At 43.1% G+C, this 20,658-nt stretch overlaps 1 protein-coding gene across 1 annotated transcript in view; it reads left to right on the top strand.

Moving 5' to 3' along the window:
* The window catches only part of HSD17B4 (hydroxysteroid 17-beta dehydrogenase 4), a 76,098-nt gene extending 59,168 nt beyond the window's left edge, over positions 1-16,930 (top strand). Inside the window, exons 20-24 of the mRNA XM_083464492.1 lie at positions 398-484; positions 2,922-2,999; positions 4,394-4,532; positions 14,575-14,702; positions 16,509-16,930. Coding sequence (XP_083320618.1) covers positions 398-484; positions 2,922-2,999; positions 4,394-4,532; positions 14,575-14,702; positions 16,509-16,598 — 522 coding nt within the window. The 3' untranslated portion in view covers positions 16,599-16,930. The remainder of the gene's footprint in view (positions 1-397; positions 485-2,921; positions 3,000-4,393; positions 4,533-14,574; positions 14,703-16,508) is intronic.
* Positions 16,931-20,658: the final 3,728 nt, after the last annotated feature.

Below are 20,658 nucleotides of genomic sequence, written 5' to 3'. Positions count from 1 at the left end.
TTATCTGCAGTAAGTATTTGTCATTTTTCAGCCACAAAGTTTTCGAAGCAATTTACATAATACAACGCAATTTGCGTAGTGGCTTACAAACATATTTTAGAGAAGTTGTTTACAGTTCCATTGGGGCAGCCTTGCATTTGTTGATGCTGCCCTTAAAATAAAGGGAATAGGCTCCTGCAGTTCTTTCCACAGTCTTAATGGTCTTCAGAGGATGGAGTTTGTCAACTTCGGTGGCAGTGCTTAAGCTGAGTAATCCAAGCTGCATCTTTCCACAAGCAAACACATAAAGTGAATGTGAGGGATAACAGCGAAAACAGCCATAGCAAAATGTTTTTAATATTTCATAGGATTCCTCCCCCATCCCTGTTAATGCATATCTATCTTTTCCTTGTGTTAGGTGCGGTTTGCAAAACCAGTTTACCCGGGACAAACTTTGCAAACAGAGATGTGGAAGGAAGGAAACAGGATTCATCTTCAGACCAAGGTCAGTAGGGTGAAACCAAGATTTGTGGCAGTTAAAACAAAACAGTACCCTAGAATGGATCTCTTCCTGTGCGCATAAATCCCATTCATTTCAGTGGGGATTGAGTGGATCAAATTGTATGCAGCTAACCAGTGGCGTAGCGTGGGTTGTCAGCACCCGGGGCAAGGCAAGTAATTTGCGCCCCCTAACCCGTGGATTTGCGCCCCCTAACCCAAACCCCCAGATGTTGCGCCCGGTGTGGCCGGCCCCCCCTGCACCCCCCACGCTACGCCACTGCAGCTAACATATAGTTCCCCCATCTCCCCGGAGAGAATCTGTAAAGATCCCATGACAAATAACCACACTTGTGTCTCGCCAGAGTGGTGCATGCTCTGGTTATCTCCCACTTGGACTACTGCAATGCACTCTATGTGGGGCTACCTTTGAAGGTCACCCGGAAACTAATCCAGAATGTGGCAGCTAGACTGGTGACTGGGAGTGGCTGCTGAGACCATATAACACCGGTCCTGAAAGACCTACATTGGCTCCCAGTACGTTTCTGAGCACAATTCAAAGTGTTGGTGCTGACCTTTAAAGCCCTGAACAGCCTTGGCTCAGTATACCTGAAGGAACATCTCCACCCCCATCGTCCAATCCGCACACTGAGGTCCAGCTCTGAGGGCCTTCTGGCGGTTCCCTCACTGCAAGAAGTGAGGTTACAGGGAACCAGGCAGAGGGCCTTCTCAGTAGTGGTGCCCGCCCTGTGGAACGCCCTCTCATCTGATGTCAAGGAAATAAACAACTGACTTTTAGAAGACATCTGAAGGCAGCCCTGTTTAGGGAAGTTTTTAATGTTTGATGTTTTATTGTATTTTTAATATTCTGTTGGGAGCCACCCAGAGTGACTGGGGTATAAATAACAACAACAACAAAACAACAACAACAAAACAACAATAATTTATCATCATCATCATCTTGTAGTTTACCTCAGGCAGCAAAGGGTCTTGAGCCGACTAGGGAAACCAGGTGTATTTATGGCTAATGATTGAGTCTGCTGACGACAATGATAATATTGGACTCAGGAGTCTTTGGAAGTGGAGTCAGTGTAATTTACTATTTATAGTGTCTGCCAAGACCCATGTTCCAAACTCCACTCAGCCATGAAGCTCACCCAATGACCTTGGGCCAGTCACCTTCCCCCAGTGTAACCTATCTCACAAGGTTGTTGTGACAGAGGGACAGAAACCTCTTACGCCACCTCGTGCTCCTTGCAGGAAATACATGCTGTCATAAATTGGGTGTGGAAGTGGGAAGTTAGTTCTGTACTAAAGACGTCTGGGAACAAGCACAGGTAAGGGCTAGGAGCGTAAGAAGCTACATCTATCAGGTTGGACTATTTGTCTACCTAGTCTGCTATTATCTCATCTGCCAGCATCTCTCCAAGGTCTCAGGCGGAGGTCTTTCCTATCATCTGCAACCTGTTCCTTTTAAACTAAGATCCCAGGCATTCAACCTGGGACCTTCTGAATGCAAGCGTTGTGCTTGGCCCCTGAGCTACAGTCCATCACTTGTCCTCACAGGACTTCAGAATAGCTATTCCACTTCATTTGCCCCCGATATTTTTTTTCTTGTAAAAACAAGTTTGAGGGTTCTGGAAATCAGAATTAGAATAGCTGTTCAAAACCTCAGTTCAGTTTGCTCAATCTCTTCCAGCCCACATGCATACTACTATTTTTTAAGGCAAACTTTGTTGGCATCTTTGAAAATGCATATAAAGAGAGTTTTTGATAATGCTGTTGACCTTGAGTCTCTTGGCGTCTCTTCCCCAGTCTTTGTGGTTCTATAATCTGTTTTTGGAAATCATTTGTGTTCCCTTAATTTCATAAAAGACCCAGAGTGGTAGATAAACTGAAAAAGGCGATTGCCCCCGAGCTTTAAAAGTAAATAAAGATGTAAAAAGCAGCAAACAACATTTTCTTTCTTCCTATCCTTTTTTTTAATAGAGCCAATTAAATAGCAGCAGCTTGTTAAACACTGGCAGCTTGCCCTCAATGTTTATTCATACACAGTATGTTTGGCTAAAACATGAAGCCCTTTCATTGACAAGTCTGTATTTAATATTTGAAATGATTGGAACTGATTATTTCCTCTCTGCTCTTGTGGCTTTTTAACCCACCGGAACATTGTCACTGATTGTTCTTAGGTTTTCTTTCATTAAGCCATACTTGAATTTATGAAAGGATGCAAGCAAAATGGTTCTGGCTTTAGGATAGTTTGCTTAATTATTTCTATTTCAACCCTTCCTTTCCTTTGCTAGATTTGACCTGTGCAATTTAAGATGCAAGGAAGATCTTTAAATTGTTCTAATATAGCTATTGTTCTGTTTATAATATGTTCAGATTTTTCAGACATGCACTGGTGCTGTAGAAATTGCTTATATTTGATTTTCTTTTTCCAGGTCAAAGAGACAGGGGAGGTTGCAATTGGAGGAGCATATGTCGATCTCACCTCATCCTCTGAACAGCCTTCAGCTAAGGTAGGGAAAGTGTGAAAGTGTGTGTCATTGCTTTGTATGATGAATTCAAGAACAGTTTATATGCTACACTGAATAATGAAAATGAGTTGGATAGAAATCTAGTCACGCTTAGAGTAGACACATTAAAACTGATGGGACTTAAGTTAGTCATGAAAATGGTAATAATAGCAGCAAACCTTTGCATTATGACCCAAATCCTCCACCCTCCCAGAAAACAATTTCTGTGACGTATTTCACTCCAGCCAATTTGCATTCATTTGTTTAATTTTGCATAAATCCTGGCTTTGCAAGTCATCACGAGAGGAATTTGGTTTATACAAACCACTGAGGTCACTCTCCCTAACCTGACCGCTAAAGATAGTGCTCCTCAGCTATCCCTTGTAGACCTATCAGTTTGCAGAAGACATTGCCGCCACAGATGTTCAATTCCATATTTCTAGTCACCAGGGCTAGCAACATGGCTTCTGTTGTAAACGAAAGCAGAGGATTCTCATGTAAATCCAGTAGTATTAGACTCCCGTTCACTTGTTTAATTGATTGGTTGGATGGGAGGATGTTTGAGTTGGAAGGTTTGAGTGTTTGCGAGGAAGTAACTAAAATATGCCTAAAATATCATCTCGGCCCTTGTATACCCAGCTGTGTTCTGCAGGAGAAGGCATCTTGCCAATACCATTTCACCAGGAGCTTGATTCTACATGATGTAGAAATTGGGCCTATTAGCATTTTGGCAGGGGGGAATTGGAGCTTTTAAGTGTCTACCCTTTTGAATGTCCTCCTGTTACCTATTATTATTATTTTATTTATTACATTTATGCAGTGCTTTATACAAAAATACAAAAAGTGGCTTACATGTCAGACAGGAGCTGTCTTTCCTATCTTTTCAGCCTTCCTTTTCCCAACCAGCCATTTAACTGGAGGTTTTTTTATCTCAGTCTGTTTCTGCTTAAAATTGAGCTTGTGATTCTGTTTACATGTGCTGTTTACCATTGATGTTTTTGTTGCTTGGAGATGTTTTGTGAATAGTGGTTTATAAATGGAATCACTTTTGCATAGCTTAGCTGAATAAAGGCTTTAATTGTAGTAACACGTGGCTGTGAAGTATTTCTACCAGGAAATACTGCTAGAGCAGTTTCCCATAATCTTTCATCTAGAAACCTGTCATTTGCCCCTTAAACCCTTCCACCTTTGTATCAAAAAGAGTAGGAGCATATTGAGCTCTTTTTCGAGATGGGGAACACGCTACCTAGGGCCTATAACGCCACAGATAAGGGCCACAAAATATCCTGTAAAGAAGGAAGCTAGAATTCTCTCTATCTGTGCATGCAGTAATGAATCACAGGATATGGGTTTGCATGTGAAATCCCACAATGGCCATATCTCTTTGTATACATTAGGTAGTAGGACTCAAGAGTGACCTTGTGTTTGGAGAAATTGGTCGTCGCATCAAAGAGCTTGGCAGTGACCTGGTGAAGAAAGTAAACGCCATATTTCAGTGGAACATCACTAAGGACGGAAAGACTGCAGTGCAGTGGAGTAAGTCACAAGTTTAATTAATTTACAGAATGCCTTATTGCGTCGTCTAATGAAGTGAGAAACCTTATGTGGTTATAAGCCCTGCTAGATGAAAGGAAGATGGCAGCCAAGGAAGGTTCGCTTTCTAATAAAGCGAAGGTATATTTTATTACAGTAGGGCTCGTGGCATCGAAAACAAGACTTTAGCATCTTGTCACCTTAGATCTGGTGTGCAATGAGGTTGCTATGCAAAGAGTTGAAGTCCTAGTTCAGATATATCACAAAAGGACACTATTCCTCAGTAACAATATTTACACAGGGGATCATGCTGCATAGATTTGTTGCAAAAGTCACAGTGGTGATGTGTGTAGTTTTGACAGTCAAAAGCACTATACACATTCTGAAAATTCTCGTTTATTTTCTTCCTCCTCCTCTCTTCTGTGGATAATGTTTTCCTTTTCATATTTGTCACTGTAAGACATCGGCTTATTGCTCCGTTTGCAAGCAGACGTAATCTACAAAGCAGTTGGACGTGGAAACAATAGAAAATACTTTCTGTTTTGAGTAAGACACATCCATGTCTACAGAAATATTCATTTAAGGCTCCACTGGTCTTCATCTCGGTTTGGAAACTGAATCCTGAGTATTTAGATCTGACTCAATCCTATAATGTGCTGTTAACAATGAATTAGATTGGATTAAATCCCAGTTCTCACATTATGCCCGCCCCCTCCTGCATGTGGGAGGATCACGCTAATGCTTCTTTGGCCTGGCGGTAAATAGCATTTGATGATCATCATGTAAATGCCCTCTTATACTTTCTGTCGTCATTATCCTCTGTTCTGATCACTCTCTTGTGCTAGGATACATAATATGCTATCCCCAGTGGCAGCTGCGTTTTTATGTATGACTATTCCACATTCGTATTTATGTATGGTGTTCGCTGTTGATGCTAAAAGTGCTGTGATGAAAAAACAAAGCACATGAAACATGCATGCCTTGAAAGCCTCTGCTTTTCTGTGCCAATGTCTTTCCCGATCATAGTGCAGATATAGATAGATAGATAGATAGATATATATAGATATAATATATATATATGACGCTGAATCAATGAGTTTGAGTGATTGACCTCTGTTGCAAAGCAGCGGTGGGGAACCTGTTCGTCTCCGTGGGTCAGATCCTGATCAGGATCGGCCTCATGGCCCAGATGGGTGCAGCCACCCACTTCTCCATCATTATGACATTATGTGATTGACAGGTGGGTGGCTTCCACCACCACGCCAGCTATAGGGAACCCCAAGGCTTCTCCTGTTTGTGTGCAAGTTGGAGAAGCATTGAGGCTCCCTCAGCTGGGGGGCAGGATGCCTTCTGAGGCAGTAGAGCTGTTCAGCTGGGGGGGGGGGCAATAGACCTCTTCTACCCCCCAGCTGAGCAGTTCAGCGAAGCCCCAATGCTCCTTGGTTTGGAATTGAGGCTGAGATGCATTGGGACTCGCTCGCCGTGTAGGACTAGGTCACGTCGGAACCTGCGTTCGACCGAGCTCCTCCAGAATCGCCCTTTGACGATAATTAATGACCGGAGCCTCTGATAAGGCTCCAAGCACGTTTCCATTACGCAGAGAATTAAAGCAGCACGCGGAAGTGATGAGGTTTATGAGCTACATGGCTAAAGAGTTTTATTACTAAGCTACACAGACAGAAAATAAATACATCCTCTCTCTGTGAGAGCAGAGAGCAACTGAAACAACAAAGGAACAGGAAACCAGTAACGTCACATCCGTCTCCCCTCTCCCGTGAGACTTCCAACAGTATGGAATGTCTGGAATGCAAAACAGAGTTTTGTGACTCCAAAGCACTTCACAGTGGCAAACAGAAACTAACAGGTCATGTATCTTGGAAGAAGCAGCCAAGACAAATTCCAGTCATCGTGATATATCAACATATACTGGTTTTTGAAGTGTGTGGTTTGTTTTTTAGGAAACCCCTAAAATTGTTTCCTAAAAACCCACCTAAAAATCCCCCCCCCCGGCATCACTTCTGCCTTTGGAATCCCAATAATGTCTGGGAAATCCCAAACGTATGGCAGCCCTAACTAAACTAAATAATCAGAGGTGAGTTGTTGTGCTAATGACAGCGGCAATTTGCTTAGCTATTTCCCCTGCTGGACTTCCAAGATGAGACAAGAATCCCAAACTCATAAGGCAAGATTCACTGATACCTACAAGCAGTGGGAGAGTTCTCTAATCTTGATGGTGGAGCAAGCCATTTGTGTGGGGTATCTCTATCTCTCTATCATCTCTCTCTCTCTCTCTCTCTCTCTCTCTCTCTATCTATCTATCTATCTATCTCTATCTTTCACTCTCCCCGCCCCCAATCACAAGAGCCCCATGAAACTGTGTCAGAGGTTTTTGCCCAATCCCAACTCACTTGCCACCCAAAACACTTTCCCAAGTTTTCCCTTGTCGGCAAGCAGGCCCTGGTCACGAGCAGAGGCTGGGTGATTCGTGGATCCTCATTGTGGCTTTCACTGTGCAATTATCAAGATAAGTGAGTCCCTGGCAAGTTATAGTGCCGCGGACCCCTGGGTGTGTTCCGCAGACCCCCGGGGTCCCCAGACCCGTAATTGGGAACCACTGCTTTAGTATGTTCTTTAACTTGTGTTTTTTATATGTTAGTGAATTCTAAGCAACACAGACATTTAATATAATATTCCAAATAATACAAAAAACACATCAACAAAAATGCTGATTATCAGCCATAAATGAAAGATACCAAGATTAATTTCAGTACAGAAACAAAATCATTAAATTTCAAATCTCCATATAAGGATTTACTTGGTTGACCCAAAAGAAAAATGAATTTTGTCCATATAGCTAAGTCTCTCTATATATACACACAGAGGAAACTTGAGAGAAAGTAGTTGGTACAAAGTCTTCTAAAACTTTTGAAAAATATCAAAACTAATCTTTAAGAATAATCAAGAATACCTTTTTTTGAACATCTTCTATGTCAGAGAGCCATCAAAAGTAAAGAGCATTGGGAATTTCCTTCCCTTAACACTAAGAATGAAGCAGAAAGATCCCTGTTTTCTTATCTCTTTCCTTCCATTTTCAAACCCGAAACCTCGTACGCTGAAGCCATCTAGGTCAGCAACTCTCATGGGGCAGTGGAAGAAGAAAACAGCTGCAGACTGTGGTTATTCAGTGCTTCATCGTATAAGCAAGCACTGCTGGGCACATTTAGGCTTGATATAAGCAACATTCAGGCATTCTGCTCATGGGTGAAAACCCACATGCAAGTAGGGGACGAGCATGCGAAGCAGTTTCGCGCCCTCTGCAGTCTTCCACCTCATGGATGGTGAAGGTCTGAACCGTGGAACCTCTTGTGGAGACTCTGTATGATTTAGAACTCAGATTATTGTGTGGGGAATGTCTCCCTGAGTAGAAGAAGTCTTGACCTCCATGAGTTGAAAGGCAAGGGACAGGAGACGCTTGTTGCTCTCGTCCCCATTCACCATGCTTGCAAGTAGATTTTATTTGTGACCATAACATTTGACTATGGCTGCTGATTGTTCAAGACATTCTATATGCCTAACTTCCAGCCTGAGCTTCAGGTGAGTATTTGTATAGCAACCATACATTCCTGTCACTATTCCTTTTATGTAGCCTTGGATATCCTCTTCAAAAGGTTATAATGTACTGGGACAAATGGCAGCTTGTTGTTGTTGTTTAGTCGTTTAGTCATGTCCGACTCTTCGTGACCCCATGGACCAGAGCACGCCAGGCACTCCTGTCTTCCACTGCCTCCCGCAGTTTGGTCAAACTCATGCTGGTAGCTTCAAGAACATTGTCCAACCATCTCGTCCTCTGTTGTCCCCTTCTCCTTGTGCCCTCAATCTTTCCCAACATCAGGGTCTTTTCCAGGGAGTCTTCTCTTCTCACGAGGTGGCCAAAGTATTGGAGCCTCAGCTTCAGGATGTCTCCTTCCAGTGAGCACTCAGGGCTGATTTCCTTAAGAATGGATAGGTTTGATCTTCTTGCAGTCCATGGGACTCTCAAGAGTCTCCTCCAGCACCATAATTCAAAAGCATCAATTCTTCGGTGATCAGCCTTCTTTATGGTCCAGCTTTAACTATACAGACCTTTGTTGGCAAGGTGATGTCTCTGCAGCTAGATCTATTTTAATCTAGCCTTATCATTCAACCTGCTTCACCCCCTCCAATCTGACTAGGTTCCAATTAGGGCTGGGCGATGTATAGATACATCGTCCAAAATTGGTTTGAAGTGTACACTGTGGTAATGGTTTCATTGTATTCAACATGGTCACAGATTGCGAACCATGATGTGTGCGCATGCGCTATGTAAAAAACTGTGATATGGGAAAAACTGCAGAGCTTAGCCATCGCTTCATTCATGATTCCTGCCGCCCCTTTGCTCTGTAAAAATGTGTCTGTTTTAGAACCCTAAGCAGTAGCAGTTGCCAGGACAGTACCCTGTTTGCCTCTACATAGCTCCATCCTTATTTCAGACATCGGTATATCGTGATATTTAGCTGGTGGCATATCACAGTGTTGAAAACCAGACATCGCTCAGCCCCAATTCCGATATGCCTGGTGTTTTCCACTAGGAAGGACAAGGATAATAATAAAATCTCACAAGCTTTTTGTTAACATTGATGATGTTGGACTTTGATTCTCTTGGGATCTGCTATGAAACTTTGCTGCTAAATTTTAGCCAGCGGTGCCTTTGCTTTGACGGCTGCCTTTGTTCTCCTGGCCTAGCTGCTAGGCCTCTTCCCATTGATAAATCCACGGGGCTCCTGTGCCTGCCTTGCCACTCCATTTTTTGGCTTGTCGCTTCTCCCTTGGCTTTCTTCTCTGGTGCAATCTGCCACGGCTGCTGTTGACAGCACTAGCAGCCTTCTGGACCCCTGCAGCTCATAGCCGTTGTGGGTGACGGCCGAATCTCTGGTGTCTTCAGCTGATGTCCTTGGGCTGAATGTCAGAGGAATAAATGACGAGAAGCAGCCCTTAAGGAAATGATTTGCAGTTCTGGTTGACACGGCCAATAATTTTATTCTTCCCAAATTCACAAGTGCCAAAAAAGCTTTTATTGCTTTGTGCAATTGACTAGAACCTCCTCCCTTGTATCATTCCTTATCATGCCAGCCTCTTCATTTCGTTACTATCCCTCAGCAGCTGGCACACGTGAACCAGAATTAATACTTGCATTGGAAGTGGAAATTCTTCAGCATAAATGCAGAAGAACAACAATAAGAATTCCTTTTATACACTGCATGGAATGCATTTGAGATCTTATCAAGACAATTCATTGTTTCCCTCCCCCATCATCATCATCATCATCATCATCATCAACAACAACAACAACACCAACAATTTATTTATACCCCACCCATCTGGCTGGGTTGCCCCAGCTGCTTTGGGTGGCTTCCAACAAAAGATTAAAAACATTAAAAACTTCCCTAAAGAGGGCTGCCTTCAGATGTCTTCTAAATGTCAGATAGTTGTTTATCTCTTTGATATCTGATGGGAGGGCATTCCACAGGGCGGGCACCACTACCGAGAAGGCCCTTTGCCTGCTTCCCTGTAACTTTGCTTCTCTCAGTGAGGGAACTGCCAGAAGGCCCTTGGAGCTGGACCTCAGTGTCTGGGTTGAACGATGGGGGTGGAGACGCTCCTTCAGGTATACTGGGCCGAGGCCATTTAAATCAGAGACCATTTAAATCAGAGACTTATTTCTCTAATGGTAAACTGGTCTTTACCAAAAGGCCTCCTTCGTGGTAATGAAAGCAAGACTATTTAGCATTTATATTGTATACCCTCCAAAATTTCTCCAATGTAAACAGGGACGTCCTAGTCAACAACAGCAACAACAACAACGATGTTGATGTTATTTATATCCTTCCTATTTGATTGGCTTACCCCAGCCACTCTGGGCATCTTCCAACATATATAAAAACATAGTAAGACATTAAACATTTTTAAGAAACTTCACTATACAGGGTTGCCTTCAGATGTCTTCTAAAGGTTATATAGTTACTTATCAATCAGGGATTGGTAACTCCATACTCTCCAACATATCTCCAATGACAACAGGGACACCCTACCATATCCTCTAGCATTTATCTGTTGAAAATAGGGACGCCCTAAGGAAAAGCAGGGCATTCCGGGATCAAATTAGAAACCGGGACGACTTCTGTAAACCCGGGACCATCCCTGGAAAATAGGTACACTTGAAGGGTCTGATATTCTGGTGCTTTAGATGTATTCAAGGCACTGTGCATGCCTACTCTGAAGTAAGTCCCAGCAAGACTTGCTTTTAGGTAAGTCTGTATATAGGATTACAGCTTCATTTGTACAACAGCCCTGTATGGTTAGCTAATGCTTTGTTAATTTACAAATGGCTGGCAGAAAGGAAAGTGGCTCATCTAGTGAGTTTTTGGGTGAGTTGAAATTTGAACCAAGCAGTTATCCAGTATACCATTAAATGGTTTATATTGCAAACCTCCCTGTGATGGTATGGAAATAATGATAATAATAAACAATGGAAGATACTTTTCGTACTTTATTTTTTCTCTGAAACAGCTGACAATGTTTCTCCATAGGAACCCTTTCTGTGGATATTTTATATTAAGAAAAAAATAATTCATTTTTTAAAAAAATGAGTATGGTGGTATTGCAATGTGGCAACTTTCTCATCTACAGAAAGGATTATGTGAAATCTTTTAAAGTGTTTTATTCAATGTTCATCCTAAACTGGAGAAAGCTGTGGGGTTTTTGTAAAGGAAAAAAGAAGGCAATAACTTTATTGGAACCCATCAGGTAAATGCTGAAGTCTTCTGTATTAAAATTCCATGTAAAACTGCTTCAGAGATATGGTGTGTTGCATAGCATATATACAACATCTCACAAAGGAATTCTTAGAACAAATACAAGCACAACTTGTTTTTTGTGAAGCTGTTATTCATAGTACAACCTAGAGACAAAGAAAACAGCTTTCAACTTGTTGTCTCACCGATGGTAAAATTGCTTGGATATCATAATTAAAAATGTCAGGTCCTTACAGGAGCATTAGCTTGGCAATGGCGTTGTTTTTATACACTCTAGCAGGGGCAGGAGAGAAGAGAGCGGCTCTGGAAATTTGCAAAATGTGAAAATGAATTGGCAGAGCAAAATCTTGTCATAACATTCTCCATTGCAAGCTACACGATACCTGACAGCTTATATACCCTGTAGTAGATCATTTTGGCAGCGCATTTTGTGCAGGAAATAGGACTTTGGGAGAGCGGACATTTTGAGAAATTGCTGGTGTTCCGTAAAGAAAGGAGAGATACTTGGCTAAGATTTAAGATAGTCTTGAAATGGAACATTAAAAAAGCACTATAGTACAAAACAAAACATCCCGCATCGTATCCTTGTGTGTGCGTTAGCTTAGAAGGGGGAGAAGCCTGTATGCTGAATTAAAGTAGGACACTGATTTTTTTTAAAAATAAGTTGGCCCGGATAATAGTTGGCCCTGAAATGTATCACAAAAAGATTAAATGTGAATACTGCCTTCATTTTTCTTTTCTTTTTTGCAATAACTACTCTGGGGAAAATCCATACAGAATATGCTGCTGCCTTCGTACACTTATAGGCAATTTTGTCTTCCACTTGGTAACCTTTTTAGCAGGATGCAGAGGAAAGAATCCAGCATATTACTATTGAACTTGGCGATACTGAAGTACTTACTATTATCTTTACAGCTGTGACTTTTTCAAGCACAAGAGTTCGGTAATAAGCGATATACGTCCTCTATCTGAGCAGATAACTTCCTGTACTGACAGAGAAATTTAGTATCTGTCTGTCTTCCTCTTCATTTTCCAGGGAGAGACTGCTTGCGAGTACCAATCAAAGATTACATCTTTCCTACTAACTGCAGCAGTATAGTATAGAAAGTGCTTGAGAGGGGAGAGATGAACTGTAAAACCCATTTTTATACAGACATTTATTTATTTATATTGTTAAATCTATCCTGCCCTTCCTCCTGTTGCGGCCCAGGATTCTGTACACATAGCTTAACTAAGTTTCACTCAAAGTAGACCTATTGGGAGGAATTCAATGTTGTACCCAGTCAGATGGGTGGCACATAAACTAATAATAATAATAATAGCAGCAGCAGCAACAGAAACAGAAAGCAACCACCACCACCACCAGCACAACAAGAAAGAATGGGAATTTTTAAAATTTATTTAGGAGACCACTGTAAGCAGATGAAAACATTAGCAGGATTCTAATAACACTTGTAATGTAACAAGCACTATGGATAATATGGACAGATGCAAAATAAAGATTATGAAATGATATGCAGTTGAAAATGTTGACAATAGGACCCAGGGAGGGGATGGTGGGAAGTCTCGAGATTCAGAGAAGTCTCTATATATGGATATGCATTTGGTATTGTTACAACTTTGCATTTGTAAAATCCAATAAAAACGATTTCAAAAAACAACCACAACAAATTATTATTATTATTATTATTATTATTATTATTATTATTATTATTTATTGCCTTTGTGCTGCTGGCTTTTGCTCATATACCAGTTTGGTTAAAACCATCTCCACATCTTGTGGCAGTGAATTCTATTAGCCCACTCCAGAAATTGGGATGCGGGTGGCGCTGTGGGTTAAACCACAGAGCCTAGGACTTGCTGATCAGAAGGTTGGCGGTTCGAATCCCCGCGACGGGGTGAGCTCCCGTTGCTCGGTCCCTGCTCCTGCTAACCTAGCAGTTCGAAAGCACGTCAAAGTGCAAGTAGATAAATAGGTACCGCTCCGGCGGGAAGGTAAATGGTGTTTCCGTGTGCTGCTCTGGTTCGCCAGAAGCTGCTTAGTCATGCCGGCCACATGACCCGGAAGCTGTATGTCGGCTCCCTCGGCCAATAAAGCGAGATGAGTGCTGCGACCCCAGAGTCGGTCATGACTGGACCTAATGGTCAGGGGTCCCTTTACCTTTTATGTTCGAAGAACATTGGTGGAGGAGGTTGTGCTCAGTGGACACCCCACTTTCCTCACTGGCTCTACCCCCTCCCCAGACCTTCTGCACAAGGTCTGAAGGAGGAACCTATACACGTTCAGGTGAATAGATTGTGCAGTTTGGGACTCTGGGTCACATGGAGGAGCCTGTCACGTTCAGCTGAATTCAAAGGTTCCCCCATTTGCCTAACACACTGAGGTCCTGGGGTGGAGCCAATGGGCAGTTGTGCCTCTGAGAGCAGGGCCAGCCCAGAGCCCACTTCCTTAAGTGAAGAAATACTTCATGTTGTGTGTTCTGAACCTGCTTCCAGTCAGGGATTTCACTGCCTTCTCCAAGCAGCATCGTCATTCTTTGTGTCCCCACCCCCTTGGCACCGCATTTCAAATGGCCTGGGAAATAAATGATTTGAGGCAACTCGCAGAGATTGTGGCACACTTCTCTGGACCGAGCCAACACTTTTCAGCAGAAGCAATTTCCCCAGGTAATTAGCTATTAAAGCATATGTACAACCTCTTCACTTGGATGCTTAACGAGGGTAGGTTGCAGGATACGGCGGGAAGCCGAACAGGTTGTCATACTGTGAGGGGGCTCAAAGGACCCAAGTGCCTGGGGATAACGAGTTTCATAAATTGAGCCACTCTCCGTTGGAGCATCCCCACAGCAGGTAACTCAAATGACTGAACGGAGGCACGTAATTAGGTAGACTTCATTACTTCTGTGTTAATAAATTAAAATAATTTAGGAACTTATATGGTTGGGAATCTGGGTGTAGTGATAAAAGAAATGTTTGCTTTTGTCTTTTTCCTGCTTTGATAATGTTGAGCTCTGGTGTGTTTGTGTGTTTGCTAGTTCAGACTAATTAAATTCAGGAATTAATCTCATTGCCGTTAACCACTGTTGTCTTGTATCTTTTAAGTTCCCAGTGTTCTGTATGACTCTCTTCTTGATAAAATAAAGTTCTTATGGGAGCATGTAACATTCAGTTTTTGCTTTTTCCATTTTTTAAAAACTCTTATCAATTTTCCCCAGCCATGGACTTAAAGAATGGCTCTGGAGACGTGTACCAGGGACCAGCCCGTGGGAAGGCTGACATCATTTTCAGCTTGTCGGATGACGACTTCGTGGATTTGGTGCTAGGCAAGATCAACCCACAAAAGGTACAGATGCAGAATTCATGTATTAAAGGAATGACTTTTAATTTGCAGGTGCTTAAGAGATGCTAAAGGGGACGCGGGTGGCGCTGTGGGTAAAACCTCAGTGCCTAGGGCTTGCCGATCGCATGGTCGGCGATTCGAATCCCCACGGCGGGGTGAGCTCCCGTCTTTCAGTCCCAGCTCCTGCCCACCTAGCAGTTCGAAAGCACCCTTAAGTGCAAGTAGATAAATAGGTACCACTTTATAGCGGGAAGGTAAACGGCGTTTCCGTGTGCGGCACTGGTGCTGGCTCGCCAGAGCAGCTTCGTCACGCTGGCCACGTGACCCGGAAGTGTCTCCGGACAGCGCTGGCCCCCGGCCTCTTAAGTGAGATGGGCGCACAACCCTAGAGTCAGACACGACTGGCCCGTACGGGCAGGGGTACCTTTACCTTTACCTTTTAAGAGATGCTAAAGCAACAAGCCTAAACAAAGGATGGCTAGGGCAGCAACAACTTCCCATATTAAGAAAATACCTAATTTGTTAGTCATCTTGGACATCTTGTTTCGGTTGTTATAATGCTATGTACAATACCCGAAGGCTCACCTCTCCCCATATGAAGTGTCCTGGCCCCTGCATTCTGTCAGGAGTTCAGCCTACACTCGAGTAGGACCCTGGCAGAGACACATGCCCAACTGGCATGTTCTCTCCCTCCTGGTCAATCGTTCGGGAGCTTCAAAAGCTTTCTTCAGCCTGAACATCACAGCGACTGATGCCAACCAACACCGGCACACTTAGGGATCCGCAGAGTTTGCGCAACTTGCTTGACAGACCTCAGCAACTCAGCATTTTGGCTAATCTACTTTATTTACATATAAACACACACGGAGCACTGCAACATGGCTCCCTCTCTCTCTAGCATCAGAAAGCAAAGAGAAAAAGAACAAAGGACAATAGTCCCACTTCACGGAACACAGTAACACAAACATCCTGTCTCCGTCACTTCCCACTCTGTGGAGTCAAAACATAGACCGTCATGTGAAAGACAAAAATCCCATGACTGCAATCACGGAGCAGGAATTCTAACACATTCATCATCCGAGTCCCTTCTTCATGTGTTTCCTCCACATGAGGTCCGGAGGGTGGCAACACAAGAACAGGGCTTTTCTGTAGTGGCTCCCCATTTGTGGGATGGGGTTTATCTGGCGTCTTAATTATATATTTTTAGGTGCCAGACGAAAGCATTCCTCTTCAATCAGGCCTTTGGCATGTCTGGAATTTTTCAGACGTTATGGCAAGCCTAGACATGACAGAATAGTGTGCACCAAGCCATAATGCTCAACTATAATAGTGTGGGTTTATCAACTTCATTTTGTGCATCTTAAAAGTGATACATTGCTGAGAATTCGCCTCTTCATGTTCTGCAAGCTGTTAAGACTGGTTATGTATAGCCTAAGAATTGAGCATCAGCGTTGCTGAATTGATGACTTATCGTGCTAATGTGCTGCATTTCCTTTTTACCCATGGTAATATTTTGCAGTGGGCAATATGAGATTTTGCAGTCTCATAGCTCTACACTCCTAACTGTGGAATGGTCCAGATCTTCAAAATCACTATTCAGAATTATTCTATTTCTTTCCTTTAGTTCAAAGAAACAACAACTCCTGGTGATTCGATAGGTTTGACCCCAATTGTCCACAGCAGATGCCGCCCCCGTCCCCAGTTAATTCCTCGTTGTCGCATTCTCTTGTAACTGTTCTTTAAAAGTGCAACTCTGGAAGAGCAGAGACAGCCTCTTTAATTGTTTTCCCCCCACTCTGCTTGCTGTAGGCATTCATCTCTGGTAAGCTGAAAGTTAAAGGAAACATCATGCTGAGCCAGAAGCTGGGGACGATTCTTCAACAGTATGCAAAGCTGTGAGTTCCCTGCTGGATTGAGTTCGCCTGGGAAGAAAAAAGGAGCCGTTTCCTTTTTCAGATCAGCAACCTGAAACCTTTATGCAAATCCTGTCTTAGATAACTTCTGATAGACTTTATTGCTAACTCGCAAGTTGCCTTGATTCTTGCGGATGCAGAAAATTGGTGTAGATGTTGATGGGTTTAACATGATCTTTCTTCTTTCTTCAATATTGCAAGCATTTATACCTTCCTTAGACCTTGTTCCTTGGAGCTACTTCCAATTAAAACACATTCAGTTAATATATTTCTATATGAAATTAAAACATAATTCAATAAAACGTAACTTTGATACCATCCTGTTCTGGGTTATTGTTGTTCAGAAGCCTAAGCCATATTGCTCCTGTTACTTAGAGGGGCGGTCTACAATTATGAACAATATGTGGGATTCGTGTCTTGTACTTCAGTTTGTAGATTGCAGGGATAATCAGATGCAGCTATTTATTATTAGACTATAATAGGTCTATCTGACCTCCATAGCAATAGGAATATACTCTGAAAAATGGAGTGAATTTAACTATAGTACAACTACAAAACCAATGACAGTTACAATAACGTTACTAAGGACGGGTCAGAGAAGGAATCATTTTATTACCCGTGTGACATAGTGCTAAACCATAGTTTAGCATTACTTGCACAACTGGAGCAAGCCAGAGCAAACCTTTGGGTCTGCACACAACAGCTCTTGACTCACATGCCCAAGAGAGGAATATTGTGTTGTTTTTGCAACATTTTCTGGTAGTGGTAAATTCCTGAATTTGACCCACCAGAGATGTTTGCACACATGCATCCAAGTGTGTTATAGCATCATGTTCCCTACCAAAATTCACAAGTTGCAGGAAGGCGAGGCTAACTATCCCAGCATGCATGCCAGATGATGATGATGATGATGATGATGATGGTAATTTATTACTTATACCCCGCCCATATGGCCAGGTCTCCCCTGCCACTCTGGCCGGATTCCAACACAATATTAAAAACACGCTAAAACATCAAACATTAAAAACTTCCTTAAACAGGGCTGCCTTCAGATGTTTTCTAAAAGTCAGGGAGTTGTTTATTTCCTTGACATCTAATGGGAGGGCGTTCTACAGGGCGGGCACCACTACACCCTCAGTTTCTCCATTATAACTTTTTAAGGACTCTTTCAGATTGCATGACTCCAGGGGGAAATTCATAATACATGGAGCTTAAGCATAAAGGTATATGATAATGAAAAACAATGAATCTGGATACAAAATGTGAAATTGGCAAAACAAGGCTACAAGTCCCACTTACCGTACTTTTCACTCTATAAGACACACTTTTCCCCTCCTAAAATGTAGGGGGAAATGTGTGTGCATCTTATGGAGCAAATGCAGGCTCCTGCTGTGCTCCGGAGGCTTCTTGCGGCTATCCCTGAAGCCAGGAGAACGAGAGGGGTCGGTGTGCACCTACCCCTCTTGCTCTCCTGGCTTCAGCGATAGCAACGCGAAGCCTCCGGAGGCTTTGCTGGAGAGGCGCTGTGCAGCTTTCCCTCTCTGCGCAGTGCCCCTTAAGCGAAGCAGGAGGAGAAATGGAAGGGGCTCCGTTTCTTCTGCCGCTTTGCTGAAGGGGCGCTGTGCAGAGAGGGAGAGAATTTTTTTTTCTTGTTCTCCTCCTCTAAAACTAGGTGCGTCTTATGGTCGGGTGCGTCTTACAGAGCGAAAAATACGGTAGCTTATGATGCCATTTTCAGTGTTGTTTTTCCTCATACTTTCAACCAAGACTTTCACGTAGGCTTTGTGTTGCTATTTGTTCAATATGCTCTAGACTTAGTGCTGTCAGAAGGCAGCTCTTGATATTTATGGCCAAACGTGCCATTTTGTAGCTAGCTTGACATTAATTTTCCGCTTTACATGTGAGCTGGCCTTTTGCATCTCCTCTTGACGAAATGCAGCACAGATTTTCATCTTGGGCCCTGAAGACTTAGGATAGCAGGCGATTTATTGGAGCAAGGATCCTTCAGCATCGCTTCTGCAGACTCCTCTCTTGTCAGTTTTCCTCTTCACTTTAATCGTCGGTAGTGCTGAACGATGTTGCCCTGCAACACAGCTCCATTAGCCCTCCAGGTCTGGAGCATCTCTGTTTTCCTTAGACTAGTACTGCTGACATATTCATGGTGTCCTAATTGTCAAGTCAGGCTGGTGGCAGACATTGGCAGATAGCAATGGGCAAAGCCATCGGTTTCTATGAATTCCTCATTTTTCCAGTCTTAAAATCCACATTTCCACACCAGTTTGTGGGCTGTTGTTTTTAAAGTCCTCCTGGATATTCTCCAGCATTTTCATGCAGATATGTCGGCAGATATACATGTTTTCTTAGGCAATTTTGCCCAATGTACATGTTTTTGCACATCAGCTTTCCCCAGTATAATGCATCTTTTGTGTTATTTTCACTAATACATGCATGCAGAATCCGGATTTTTGTGTGCATTACTTGGCTACATTACAAAATTGGGGTAAGTGGCCATTTTGATTCATGTGTTGCTTTGGAAAGAGTGAATTTTGAATTTAAATGTGAAGTTTCTTGGCTGGGAAAGGGGTCCCAGGCATGTTTCAAACTGGTGATACTTTAGAAAAACAGAAGGATGCTATGTGTTCTGTAGCATAGAACGAAGTCAATACACTGGATATTTGCTAAACAGCAAGTTCTGCCTCCAAAAACGAGAAAGCAACGGGTTGATTTAGAGCTGCATGTAAAAAAAAAAGTTGCCATGGAATAGCTTGGATCATTGGTCAGCTTGTCCAATTTAAGTTTCTTTGAATGCTTTCTCCAGCAAGGACTTTATGCATTTTCCCCTGTCGTCTGCATTGTCACCTTACGCAGTTCATTCCCATTTCCTGCAAACCAACTGAAGCGTTACAGCTCAACATCCTTTTAAGTGACCCATTTAATGGCCTTTTAAATAACACGCGAGAATAGAAGTGAAATAAGGGTAAAGCCCGTAATGTGTTTCGCCTTTGCTTCAGCCTGGCTTTGGGCCTCTGGCTGCTCTTCCTCTAAGCCACTGGAATTTCTCTTAATTAGGTTGTTCCGGAGGATTTGACTGCCCCTAAGAACTGTCCTCGGGAATTACAGACATTTGCGCTTAAATGTCGACAGGTGCATTCCTTATTAAAGAATCACTTTAAAAATGAATGTGATGATAAGAGGACGGGAACTTTGCAGCCCTATCTGAGTAGTAGAAAAGAGAGGCCATTTAAACATTTCCATCTGCTATGCAAAACACACACCGTCTTCCTCGAGGTGCCACTTTCTATGGCTTGGAGTACCAACATGGCATCTCAGGCTTGGGCATTTATGTGTCGTAGGCAAGTGACATCATTAGTGTCACGTGTAAAAAGGTAAAGGGATCCCTGATCATTAGGTCCAGTCACAGACGACTCTGGGGTTGCAGCGCTCATCTCGCTTTAATGGCTGAGGGAGCAGGCGTACAGCTTCTGGGTCATGTGGCCAGCATGACTAAGCTGCTTCTGGCGAGCCTTTTCGGATGGTCCGCCCCCGCCACTTAATGGATCCAAATGGTTTCCAGAGAGTGGTAGAGGATGCTTTATCCCATGTTGATGGCCTTTCAGCCGATTCCCTGGTGGCTCGCTGGAATGTGGAGTTAACCAGGGCTATTGACTGTTTGGCTCCGAAGCGCCCTCTCCGATTGCATGGAGCCCGGACAGCCTCGTGGTTTTCCACGGATCTGAGGGCAATGAAACAATCGTTGAGATGGCTAGAGCGCCGGTGGTGGATAACTCATTCCGAATCTGACCGGACACAGGTTAGAGCTCAACGTCGAGCCTACCAAGTGGCGATAGCGACGGCAAAGAAGACTTTCTTCGCCGCCTCTATTGCATCTGCAGAAAACAGCAGCAGGAGACTTTTTCAGGTGGTTCACAATTTAGCGGAACCACCTGCGACATCTGGGCCCAGTACGGGCCACATGATCTCCTGCAATGATTTTGCAAAGTTTTTTGCAGATAAAATCACTCAGATTCGGGAAGAAGTAGACTCCA

The sequence above is a fragment of the Podarcis liolepis genome (assembly GCF_965112155.1).
Source record: "Podarcis liolepis genome assembly, chromosome: 11".
In the NCBI taxonomy this organism is placed as follows: domain Eukaryota; kingdom Metazoa; phylum Chordata; class Lepidosauria; order Squamata; family Lacertidae; genus Podarcis; species Podarcis liolepis.
This window is presented reverse-complemented; position numbering and strand designations above follow the sequence as displayed.